The following is a 13315-nucleotide window of genomic DNA, read 5'->3' on the forward strand; positions in this document are numbered from 1 at the left end:
TGTGCTGTGCTTTCACTGTGCTGTATTACAATGTGCTGTATTACACTGCACTGTATCACACTGTGCTCTATCACACTGTGCTGTATTACACTCTGCTGTATTACACTGTGCTGTATCACCCTGTGCTGTGCTTTCACTGTGCTGTATTACGCGGTCCTGTATCATACTGTGCTGTACCACACTTTGTTGTATTACACTGTGCTGTATTACACTGTACTGTATCACACTGTGCTGTATCACACTTTGCTGTATTACACTGTGCTGTATCACACTGTGCTGTATTACACTCTGTTGTATTATACTGTGCTGTATTATACTGTGCTGTATTACACTGTGCTGTATTGCACTGTGCTGTATCACCCTGTGCTGTATTACACTGTGCTGTATTATACTGTGGTGTATTACACTCTGTTGTATTATACTGTGCTGTATTATACTGTGCTGTATTATACTGTGCTGTATTACACTGTGCTGTATTGCACTGTGCTGTATCACCCTGTGCTGTATTACACTGTGCTGTATTATACTGTGGTGTATCACACTGTGTTTTATCACACTTTGCTGTATTACACTGTGCTGTATCACACTTTGCTGTATTATACTGTGCTGTATCACACTGTGCTGTATTATACTGTGCTGTATCACACTGTGCTGTATTACACTGTGCTGTATCACACTGTGCTGTATTATGCTGTGGTGTATCACACTGTGTCTTATCACACTTTGCTGTATCGCACTGTGCTGTATTACACTGTGCTGTGCTTTCACTGTGCTGTATTATACTGTGGTGTATCACACTGTGTTTTATCACACTTTGCTGTATTACACTGTGCTGTATCACACTTTGCTGTATTATACTGTGCTGTATCACACTGTGCTGTATTATGCTGTGGTGTATCACACTATGTTTTATCAAACTTTGCTGTATTGCACTGTGCCTGTGCTGTATTATACTGTGGTGTATCACATTGTGTTTTATCACACTTTGCTGTATCACACTGTGCTGTATCACACTGTGCTGTATCGCACTGTGCTGTATTACACTGTGCTGTGCTTTCACTGTGCTGTATTATACTGTGATGTATCACACTGTGTTTTATCACACTGTGCTGAATTACACTGTGCTGTATCACACTTTGCTGTATTACACTGGTTACCTGACACAGTGACCAGCATGGAGGCCACGAGAGGCCGGTTGTTGTCGAGCTTGCGGCTGAGCCTCAGCTCCCCGCTGGTGTGGTTGAGCAGCAGCAGGTTGAGCTCATTGCCGCGCTCGAAGGAGTAGTGCAGCCGGTCCGACACGTCGGGGTCCCTGGCCGGCACGCGCCCGATCACCCCGCTGGGGAAGCTGTTGGACTTGTTGGACACAAAGTTGTTGAAGATGATCTGGAAGTTCTGCAGCACCGGCCCGTTGTCGTTCTGGTCCACCAGCTTGATCCGCACGGTAGCCCGGCTCACCAGGGGCGCGGACGTGGCCTGCACCACGATGGCGTACTCCGAGCGCGCCTCGTAATCCAGGTCGATGAGTGTGGTCAGCTCCCCGGAGAAGATGTCCATCTGGAAGATCTCCGGGATGTTCCCCTCCACGATCTGGTACATGATCTGGGCGTGGGGGCCCTCGTCCGGGTCCGTGGCCGTGATCTGAGCCACCACGGAGCCCACGGCGCTGTTCTCCTTCACGAACACCTGGAAGTCATCAGCGGGGAACACAGGCGCGTTGTCGTTCACGTCCAGCACGGAGACCTGGATGTGCACGGGGGTGCGCTGAGGAGGGAGCCCCCGGTCCACGGCGTAGGCGGTGAGCTCATAGAAGGGGATGCTCTCCCTGTCCAGCTGCCGTACCGTGCGTACGATCCCTGAGGTGGGCTCGATGGTGAAGTCCCCGTCTCCGTCCTCCCCGTTCTGGAAGGTGTACTGGACCCAGCCATTGGCGTGTGCGTCACGGTCAGTGGCGGATATCTGCAGCACACTGGTGAAAGGTGGGGTGTCCTCCATGACGGTGCCCTGGTAGCGCGGGCTGACGAACTGCGGCGCATTGTCATTCACGTCCTTCACGTTCACCTCCACATAGGTGGTGTCAGACTTCTGTGGGATGCCGTTGTCACGCGCAGTGATGGCCAGCGTGAAGGTCATCTGGTCCTCGTAGTCCAGCTCTGCCTGCAGCGTGATGGCGCCCGTGTTGGAGTCGATGCGGAACTGTGGGATGTTGTCCTCCAGGAAGTAGGTGATGCGCGCATTCTCCCCCACATCATCGTCCGTGGCGCTAATCACGACCACGGTGCTGCCTGGTAGCCGGTCCTCTGCCACGCCCACAGAGAAGTGTGTGCTCTGGAACACGGGCCGGTGCGTGTTGGCGTCCGTGATGTTCACGTGGACCTGGCAGGTGTCGTGCAGCGTGCGGTCGGAGGCGGTCACCGTGAGTATGTAGCGCCGCTCCTGCTTGTAGTCCAGAGGCAGGGCCAGCGAGATCAGCCCGGCACCGCCCTGCGTGCTGATGGAGAAGCGGTTGCGCGTGTTCCCTCCTGTAATCTGGTATGTCACGGCGCTGTTCACGTCCCGGTCCACGGCTGTCACGCTCAGCACGCTGGTGCCCACGGCCGCATCCTCGTTGAGCCGGATGAAGTACTCGCGCTGCCCGAATTCGGGCCGGTTGTCGTTCACGTCCATCACGGTGATGGTGACGCTGGCCGAGGCCGAGAGGGACGGAGTGCCGTAGTCCTGTGCCTCCACCCCAAAGAAGTAGTGCTCCACGGCCTCGCGGTCCAGCGCCCGGCTCACTGTCACCCAGCCCGTGGCGCTGTTGATAACGAAGGGCGTGTCGGGCAGCGTGTCGGTCAGCTTGTACTCCAGCCGCGCATTGTCCCCGGAGTCGGTGTCCACGGCCTGCACGTGGATGACAGAGTGGCCCAGCGGCACGTTCTCCAGCACAGACACCTGGAAGGGCGTGCTGACGAAGATGGGCGCGTTGTCATTCACATCCACCACCTGCACACTCACCATGCCTGTGTTATTGGACAGTGGCGGCCGCCCGGCGTCCTGGGCCCTCACGCGCAGCGCGTACTCCCGCTCCACCTCGAAGTCCAGCGGCGCCACCACCTGGATCTCCCCCGTCACGCTGTCGATGGAGAACTGGCCCCGGCTGTTGCCGCTGATGATGTTGTAGTGCAGCAGCGCATTGCTGTCCTTGTCCAGGTCCGTGGCGCTCACCCGCAGGATCTCCGAGTGCAGCCGCACATCCTCCCGCACCTGCACCACGTAGCGCTTCTCGCTGAACTGCGGCACATTGTCGTTCTCGTCCAGCACTGTGATGAACACCTTCACGTTGGCAGACCTAGGCCCCGGCTCCCTGCCCTGGTCACTGGCCTCCACGACCAGACTGTACTGCTCCGTCTGCTCACGGTCCACCGGCCCCCGCGTGGTGATGAGCCCCGAGCGCGGGTCGATCTCGAAGGCGGCGCGGCTGGGTGCCGAGGCCTCGCTCACGAAGCGGTAGCGAATGTTGGCGTTGGAGGGGGCGTCGGAGTCCGTGGCGCGCAGCTGCAGGATGGGGTAGCCCTCCTCCACGTTCTCCCGGATGGTCTCCCGGTACTCTGTCTGCTCAAACATTGGGTCGTGGTCGTTACGGTCCGACACGGTGATGGCCACCATGGTCGTGGCGGAGAGGCGTGGTTGCCCGTGGTCCACGGCGGTGACACGGAAGTAGTGCAGGTCCATGTGCTCTCGATCCAGCACCTTGGTGGTGGTGATCAGCCCGTGGCTGGGGTGGATGCTGAAGTAATCTATTGACCTGCTGTTCATTAGAGGCGCCATAGAGTAGGAGAGCCGGCCTGACTCGCCGGGGTCGGGGTCCTGCGCATTCATAGCAATTACAGAGGTCCCTGGGGGCTGGTTCTCCGCCACCTGAACCTGGTAATTATACTGGGGGAAGAGGGGGTGGCGGTTCGTGGCTCTACGTGCCCTTACTAACGGTAGCACTGGCCCTGCCCTCCTCCTCCTCCTGCCTCTCCTCTGCCGCCCGACAGCTTTGCTGTGTAATGGATCGTATTGCAACACAGCCGCCGCCGTGCGAGACTTTAATTGAGGATGAACCGAGCGCAGATCGATAGCTAGGCTGCTGTCAGAACAAATAGTTTTTAAACAGACTTTGGTGGCGTTGAGCATCTGGCGCAGGAGACAGGGACCGGACGGGAATGGATTTTCCGCGGCTGTGTTGTTGTTGTTATAATTAGTATCTGGTTTCATCTTCCCGTCTTGTTTGCAAACCGAGAGAGCTGAGGCTCTGAGAGCGGTCGCAGCTGAACTTAATTCTGGCTGAGAGCTGGAGGGAGCTGTCCGCCAGTCCTGTGGTGCTGAAACCTCTCCCCTCAGGCAGTTTAACACAGCCCGCTGTTTTACACACACACGGCCCATACACTGCTTCCATCCGGGGCTCAGCAAAAGGAATTTAAACCTTCGGCTCAAACAGTCAGCGCCTCTTTTATCTTCACATAGCCCTTCAGCACATGCCTGGCGATTATCATTGAGAGCCAGGCATTTGTTTAAAGCACGAACCTTAACAACACATTGCTGACCGGGAGAGCTCGCAGGTAGTGCGCTAGTAATGTTAATATTGTGGGTGCTGAGATTACTCACGTAGTGCAGCTTCGGACCCGAGGACTGATCCAGCGGCTCTTGTTCTGCTCCTCTCTGTCTGTCGCTGATCTTCAGCCGTTTGAAGCTCCAGTCATTGATTTCCAGGCCCGGGCTGTTGACGCCACTCTGCCCCGGGTCGCCGCTCTCTTCGCCGGCTGCTGAATGCTCGACCTGCGATTCATTCACAGTTTGCTTCACATGCCGATTTGCAGTTCGCTTTCGTAGTAATGACAGTGATTCCCCTGAGTCCTCGGCTCTTCGCTCCCGGAGACTGTGATGTGAGCTGACCGCCACGACCAGATGAAACGCGTGACACTCCCGAATCAAACCCCGCTCCCGAGCGACATCACAGACTCGAACACATTCACTCCTCCATTGCTCTTCGCTGAAGCCCCGGCAGCTGTTCTGACAGGGTCCCCTCCGCCTGCTATCAGTCCTGGCAGAGCAGCAGGAGCAGCACCACGGCTGCACTACAAGTTTGATAATCCAAGGTGTGTTTTTGCTTTTGTTCTCGTCGGCTGAGGAGGGTAAACGGCACGGGTTCGAGATGAGGAAGACAGTTGCACCAGCAGTGTTTGCGTTGTAGTTGTTATCCGGATTGGAAACTGGCAGTGGGGAGGGTTTCCTACATAAATGCAAAACCAGCGAGAAGGCGCACTCCGCTGTTTCCGCTGTTTGTGATCCCCGCTGTTTCGTACAGAGGGCAGACCGCGTACAGTCCGGCAGTGAGAGCTGCGAGCAGAGGCCCTCCCACTCTGCCTGGACAATAGCTTCTTGATTCGGTAACAGCGAGTGCCAAGAAGGACGCAGAAATACACACACGCCGCCCTTTGTAGTGCACTGCCCCGGTCGGCCCGTGCGTGCTCCGGCTAGACGGGGGACAATCTGCCATCCGAATGGGGCCGAGGGGGCTCTAGTCCTTTGTATGGTTTTCTTACCCCGTTTCCGCAAGACGGAGGAGTACAATCCAATAGAATTATGCACAAACGGCGTGCGTTTGCTTCCCGGCTGCCGATCATTTCTGAAACCAGTCTGTGAAGTCTTCTCATGCAGCGGGTACTGTGCATTGCCATCCGCGCTTTCCGTGCACAGAAGGGTTAATTTACAAGGGTACCCACACAGTCCCACCCGGCTGCCATAGCCCCTTCCAGTGCTGGCTCCCCCAGTGCACGGCTCCCCCAGATCGCTGTCTCTTTCCCCGGCCAGCTTGTCCCGTCTCCCCCACACGCTGGATCTGGGGTTCCTAGTCTGTCCTGGTGTGGGGGAGGAGGCTCCGGTCCGGCCCAAGCCCCCCGCTACCTTCCCTGGGCTTGCAGCGAACAAAGAGCCGAGGAGAAGCAACAGAAGCAGACGCGAAAGCAGGCTTGGTTCCAGCAGCAGCGCAGCCATTAGTAGAACAGAAATCCTTCCCCTCCCTGGCTAAGTCGCAGCCTTCACCGGCCCGGCCCAAACCTCCTCCCGTGGTCCTCCGTCTCTCTCTCGGCCCGGAAAGCTCGCATTTACTCGCTGTGTTCTGTAAGCTTGGGCTGTGACTTAGGGACGCAACATCTCTCTTTCCTCGCCCTCCTTTCATTCATCTCCAACATGGCTCTCGGCTTCCCCCACTGTCCTCACCCCCTCCCTCTATCGCCCCCCCTCCCATCCCCTCTGTGGAAAACCAGATGGTTCGCTCCACTGCGCATGCTCAGCCCTTTCCACCGAAGCCTTCGCCGTCGCCATGTTTGCTCCTGGCAGCCCGGAAGCTCTCAAAGTGCTGAGTCTGTTGTTTTTTTTCTCAATGAAAATGTTGGTGGCATCGGTGTGTGTTTGCAAACACATTAACACACGCATTAAATACAAACGACAGCGTAGTCTTTAAATACAGTGACACTTAAGCGTTTCTGTGTGGGTTGTCATTCGTTTCATTTCGGCCAATGTGTTTTTTTTTTTTGAACACATTTTTTGTGTTGTTTTTTTTTTTTTTTTTGTTTTATATGGGTCCCATAATAAAGAATCACAAGCAAAATAGATGTAAAGTGATTTTATTCAGCATATAGAAATTCTCATACATAGCGTTTCATATTCTCATTGAATAGTCTACTATTATCTTGCATACTCATATGACTATCTAGACTATATAATAATATATTGATAATAATACTTTATTTTACTTGCATATATATATATATATATATATATATATATATATATATATATATATATATATATATATATATATATTATATGGTATATTAGATTGAGTTGCTGCTGTCTCTACACGGGTCTGGTATTAGATTGAGTTGCTGCTCTCTACACGGGTCTGGTATTAGATTGAGTTGCTGCTGTCTACACGGGTCAGGTATTAGATTGAGTTTGTCTCTACACGGGAATATTAGATTGAGTTGCTGGTCTCCGTGTCCAGTCAGGAGATTGAGTTGCTGCTCTCTACACGGGTCTGGTATTAGATTGAGTTGCTGCTCTCTACACGGGTCAGGTATTAGATTGAGTTTGCTGTCTCTCTACACGGGTCAGGTATTAGATTGAGTTGCTGCTCTCTACACGGGTCTACACGGGTATTAGATTGAGTTGCTGCTGTCTCTACACGGGTCAGGTATTAGATTGAGCTGTCTCTTGCTGCTCTCTACACGGGTCAGGTATTAGATTGAGTTGCTGCTGTCTCTACACGGGTCTGTCTCTACACGGGTCAGGTATTAGATTGAGTTGCTGCTCTCTACACAGGTATTAGATTGAGTTGGGTCTGGTATTAGATTGAGTTGCTGCTCTCTACACTCTCTACACGGGTCTGGTATTAGATTGAGTTGCTGCTCTCTACACGGGTCAGGTATTAGATTGAGTCTGCTGCTGTCTCTACACGGGTCTGGTATTAGATTGAGTTGCTGCTCTCTACACGGGTCTGGTATTAGATTGAGTTGCTGCTCTCTACACGGGTCTGGTATTAGATTGAGTTGCTGCTGCTCTCTACACGGGTCTGGTATTAGATTGAGTTGCTGCTCTCTACACGGGTCTGGTATTAGATTGAGTTGCTGTTGCTGCTGCTCTCTACACGGGTCTGGTATTAGATTGAGTTGCTGCTCTCTACACGGGTCTGGTATTAGATTGAGTTGCTGCTGTCTCTACACGGGTCAGGTATTAGATTGAGTTGCTGCTCTCTACACGGGTCTGGTATTAGATTGAGTTGCTGCTCTCTACACGGGTCAGGTATTAGATTGAGTTGCTGCTGTCTCTACACGGGTCAGGTATTAGATTGAGTTGCTGCTGTCTCTACACGGGTCTGGTATTAGATTGAGTTGCTGCTCTCTACACGGGTCTGGTATTAGATTGAGTTGCTGCTCTCTACACGGGTCTGGTATTAGATTGAGTTGCTGCTCTCTACACGGGTCTGGTATTAGATTGAGTTGCTGCTCTCTACACGGGTCAGGTATTAGATTGAGTTGCTGCTCTCTACACGGGTCAGGTATTAGATTGAGTTGCTGCTGTCTCTACATGGGTCAGGTATTAGATTGAGTTGCTGCTCTCTACACGGGTCAGGTATTAGATTGAGTTGCTGCTCTCTACACGGGTCAGGTATTAGATTGAGTTGCTGCTGTCTCTACACGGGTCAGGTATTAGATTGAGTTGCTGCTCTCTACACGGGTCTGGTATTAGATTGAGTTGCTGCTCTCTACACGGGTCAGGTATTAGATTGAGTTGCTGCTCTCTACACGGGTCTGGTATTAGATTGAGTTGCTGCTCTCTACACGGGTCTGGTATTAGATTGAGTTGCTGCTCTCTACACGGGTCAGGTATTAGATTGAGTTGCTGCTCTCTACACGGGTCTGGTATTAGATTGAGTTGCTGCTCTCTACACGGGTCTGGTATTAGATTGAGTTGCTGCTCTCTACACGGGTCTGGTATTAGATTGAGTTGCTGCTGTTCTCTACACGGGTCTGGTATTAGATTGAGTTGCTGCTCTCTACACGGGTCGGGTCTACACGGGTATTAGATTGAGTTGCTGCTCTCTACACGGGTCAGGTATTAGATTGAGTTGCTGCTCTCTACACGGGTCTGGTATTAGATTGAGTTGCTGCTCTCTACACGGGTCTGGTATTAGATTGAGTTGCTGCTGTCTCTACACGGGTCAGGTATTAGATTGAGTTGCTGCTCTCTACACGGGTCAGGTATTAGATTGAGTTGCTGCTGTCTCTACACGGGTCAGGTATTAGATTGAGTTGCTGCTCTCTACACGGGTCTGGTATTAGATTGAGTTGCTGCTCTCTACACGGGTCTGGTATTAGATTGAGTTGCTGCTCTCTACACGGGTCAGGTATTAGATTGAGTTGCTGCTCTCTACATGGGTCTGGTATTAGATTGAGTTGCTGCTCTCTACACGGGTCAGGTATTAGATTGAGTTGCTGCTCTCTACACGGGTCAGGTATTAGATTGAGTTGCTGCTCTCTACACGGGTCAGGTATTAGATTGAGTTGCTGCTCTCTACACGGGTCAGGTATTAGATTGAGTTGCTGCTCTCTACACGGGTCTGGTATTAGATTGAGTTGCTGCTCTCTACACGGGTCTGGTATTAGATTGAGTTGCTGCTCTCTACACGGGTCTGGTATTAGATTGAGTTGCTGCTCTCTACACGGGTCTGGTATTAGATTGAGTTGCTGCTCTCTACACGGGTCAGGTATTAGATTGAGTTGCTGCTGTCTCTACACGGGTCAGGTATTAGATTGAGTTGCTGCTCTCTACACGGGTCTGGTATTAGATTGAGTTGCTGCTCTCTACACGGGTCAGGTATTAGATTGAGTTGCTGCTGTCTCTACACGGGTCAGGTATTAGATTGAGTTGCTGCTCTCTACACGGGTCTGGTATTAGATTGAGTTGCTGCTCTCTACACGGGTCAGGTATTAGATTGAGTTGCTGCTCTCTACACGGGTCAGGTATTAGATTGAGTTGCTGCTCTCTACACGGGTCAGGTATTAGATTGAGTTGCTGCTGTCTCTACATTGAGGGTCAGGTATTAGATTGAGTTGCTGCTCTCTACACGGGTCAGGTATTAGATTGAGTTGCTGCTGGTATTAGATTGAGTTGCTCTCTACACGGGTCAGGTATTAGATTGAGTTGCTGCTCTCTACACGGGTCAGGTATTAGATTGAGTTGCTGCTGTCTCTACACGGGTCAGGTATTAGATTGAGTTGCTGCTCTCTACACGGGTCTGGTATTAGATTGAGTTGCTGCTCTCTACACGGGTCAGGTATTAGATTGAGTTGCTGCTGTCTCTACACGGGTCAGGTATTAGATTGAGTTGCTGCTGTCTCTGTCTGGTATTAGATTGAGTTGCTGCTCTCTACACGGGTCTGGTATTTGCGTTGTCTTCTGTTATACTCAGTATTAATAAGTGTCTCTTCAGTTCTTGCAAAGACAGTTTCCACTGATTGTATCCTCATTTGTATCACTAGAACACTAGAACTGCTGCTGCCCTGTCATCCAGTTCCCCCATTCAACCGCTCCACCATCACAGCAGCACTGCGAGCTCAAGAGGGCGGGTAGAACCCACGGGATCCGCCCAATACAGCCCATCAGTGACTTCGGCACTATTGTCATGGGAACAGGAAAGCGGTGGTACTGTGTGTGCCGAAACCCCGCCGTGGGTCCTACCCAATGCCAGGCACAATGATGGAGCCTCGTGGTTCGCTCCCCGTCTCCCCCCCGCGGCTTGAAGGCAGGTGGTAGTGGCCAGGCCCCCAGCTGGCTGATGAGAAACTGATGCAGGGTTTTAACAAGGAGAGAGGTGTGAGAGAGCGCGAAGGAATTATGATCAGCGCCTCATTGTTACAATTAATACAATAGCCAAGCCCCCCCCCGTCACTCTCCCAGCACTAACGCGAGTGACGGAAATCACCGCCCCTCCCTCCTCCTCTCTCTCCATACAGTGGAGAAGCTTATGGTTCAAGCAGATGTTTTACACACCGTGTAGAGAATTAATGCGAGTGTGTGTGTGCGTGAGTACATGTGTGTGCATATGTGTATCTCAGTGTGTCTGTGCGTGTGCGTGTCTGTGCAGTGTGTCAGTGCGTGCGGGCGTGTGTGTCTGTGTTTGTGTGTCACCAGACAGAAAATCAATCCACGTTATTACAAAAGCGCCCCCCCCCCATTTGGGATAAACACATACAAAAAAGAAAAGCTGTGATCTCGCGCGCAGAATTGGGGGTGCGTGCTTGTCATATCGGAGGGAGTCTGTTCAATCTGTGTTGCATTGGGATGCGTTTCGGCTTGTATTAGTATCTCCCAATAGAGATTGTAACGATGGATACCAAGATATTTAATAAGCAAGGGGGCCTTAGTGGGGTTAATCGGTAAGCAATACACCCTCCCCCCTTCTCCCACCCCCTCCACAGTCATTCTGCATTCATTGCTGTCCCACGCATTATAAATTAAAAAGTATAATTGTGGTGTGAGGTAGACTCGGCAGAGAGTTTCTTTCCTGTGGATTGTAATTCATCTTTTCATTCTGTCCTTGGGGGTGATACTCTAGGGGTCGAAAAAAATGAGATTATCAGGAGAAATGAATGTCTTTGTGGAGGCCCAGCTGATGGATAAAATGAGAAGGGGTCCAATTTAATTAGAGAAGACACCCAACTGTACACTGAGCCCTTCCACGCACACACCGACACACAAACTGAGCCCTTCCACGCACACACCAACACGCACACTGAGCCCTTCCACGCACACACCAACACGCACACTGACACACACTGAGCCCTTCCACGCACACACCGACATCCTTCAATTCATCCCTCATTTCTGCAGCCCCTCCCCATTAAGACTGCAGTCCGAGTCTACCCCTACACTACTAGCCTGGGAAATAGACCTCACTGTACAGCGTGTCTGTGCCGAGAGATCACTGTAATTATTTACTAACAGACACACTGTGCGCACTGACCCATACAAAAGGTTATTTTCCTCCCTGTCCTTCCAGTCTCTGGCTTCTCTGCTACAGAACTGATTGCTGATTTTCATTCTAAACCGATGTTGATCTTTACTAAGCAGCCTTCCTCGCTTGGTTCTGAAGATGGAAGTTCAAGCCAAGTCTTGAGCACCACCTTGTGGTGGCTTCTCATTTTTTGTTGGGCACACAAAGCTCAAGAATCAATGTGAAGTCTGGGGTGGGGTATGTTTTAAAAATAAAACCAAAAAACATGCAGATTGTGTTTAAAAAATAATCTCAGTATTAAAGTGGACTGAAGGAGCAGCGTTGGCAAGAGCGTCCCAGAGTCACTCAGCTTTCACTCAGGCTGTGCCTCCTGCACCGTCTGTGTTTCACTCCATCCCAGACAGAGAGTGGAGGACACGTCCTCCCTGAAACAACTTCACAGAGTGGAGGACACATCCTCCCTGAAATAACTTAATAAACCATTGCCAGGTGAGTTTCATTTCCACATTTAGTTTATTTTAAAGAAAATACAATTACTTTTTAATTTATTTTAAACATCCATACTTTTTTTGTATTACACCGTGTAACAATTTTTTTTTTTTTTTTTTTTGTTCCTGGGTAGTAAGTGTTATTTCCTAATTGCTTATGCCTCAAAAGTATAGAAAATGGCTATTATTCCCCACAAACTTTGCGTTTGTGACCAGGACAGTGATATTTCAAAATATCACTATTTCCAATGGGAAAACAGGTGCTTTTGTGTCTTCGTTCACATAAAGTCAGAAAAAAAAACAACATATGAATCCAAATTAACATGTATTTATACTAAAGTAATACAAAAATGACTACAAAAGATTTAGAAGTGAGTAGTTTTTCCAGATTTACGATTATACTGTATTACTCACGTCTAAATCTTTTGTAGTCATTTTTGTATTACTTTAGTATAAATACATGTTAATTTGGATTCATATGTTGTTTTTTTTTCTGACTTTATGTGAACGAAGACACAAAAGCACCTGTTTTCCCATTGGAAATAGTGATATTTTGAAATATCACTGTCCTGGTCACAAAAGCAAAGTTTGTGGGGAATAATAGCCATGTTCTATACTTTTGAGGCATAAGCAATTAGGAAATAACACTTACTACCCAGGAACAAAAATTGTGTTACATAGTGTTATCATTGTAGATTTTTTTTATACACAGGAGGTAAAATAGATTTTAGTAACAACATTCTAGAAGCTTTATTGTCGATTCCTATTGAGGCAGAGCGCACAGTGAAGGGGATTGCTAGAGCTGGTTAATACTCCACACACGTGCACACTCACAGAGGACTGGCGTTGCTGTTAGCACTGTGGAGAGTGGAGGGGGGTGTAGAAGCTCCTCTCACAGGCTCTGCTCCTCAGGGCTCTCAGAGGTGAGGGAGGGAGGTGTAGAAGCTCCTCTCACAGGCTCTGCTCCTCAGGGCTCTCAGAGGTGAGGGAGGGAGGTGTAGAAGCTCCTCTCACAGGCTCTGCTCCTCAGGGCTCTCAGAGGTGAGGGAGGGGGGTGTAGAAGCTCCTCTCACAGGCTCTGCTCCTCAGGGCTCTCAGAGGTGAGGGAGGGAGGTGTAGAAGCTCCTCTCACAGGCTCTGCTCCTCAGGGCTCTCAGAGGTGAGGGAGGGAGGTGTAGAAGCTCCTCTCACAGGCTCTGCTCCTCAGGGCTCTCAGAGGTGAGGGAGGGAGGTGTAGAAGCTCCTCTCACAGGCTCTGCTCCTCAGGGCTCTCAGAGGTGAG

The 13315-nt window shown here is 50.6% G+C and overlaps 1 protein-coding gene across 1 annotated transcript in view; it reads right to left on the reverse strand.

Annotated features, from left to right (window-relative positions):
- LOC121298341 (cadherin EGF LAG seven-pass G-type receptor 3-like) overlaps positions 1-6223 on the reverse strand; it is a gene marked incomplete at its 3' end in the record, with an annotated part of 35762 nt that extends 29539 nt beyond the window's left edge. Inside the window, exon 1 of the mRNA XM_041225435.1 lies at positions 1158-6223. Coding sequence (XP_041081369.1) covers positions 1158-6021 — 4864 coding nt within the window. The remainder of the gene's footprint in view (positions 1-1157) is intronic.
- Positions 6224-13315: the final 7092 nt, after the last annotated feature.

Source organism: Polyodon spathula, chromosome 23, assembly GCF_017654505.1.
Source record: "Polyodon spathula isolate WHYD16114869_AA chromosome 23, ASM1765450v1, whole genome shotgun sequence".
Lineage (NCBI taxonomy): Eukaryota > Metazoa > Chordata > Actinopteri > Acipenseriformes > Polyodontidae > Polyodon > Polyodon spathula.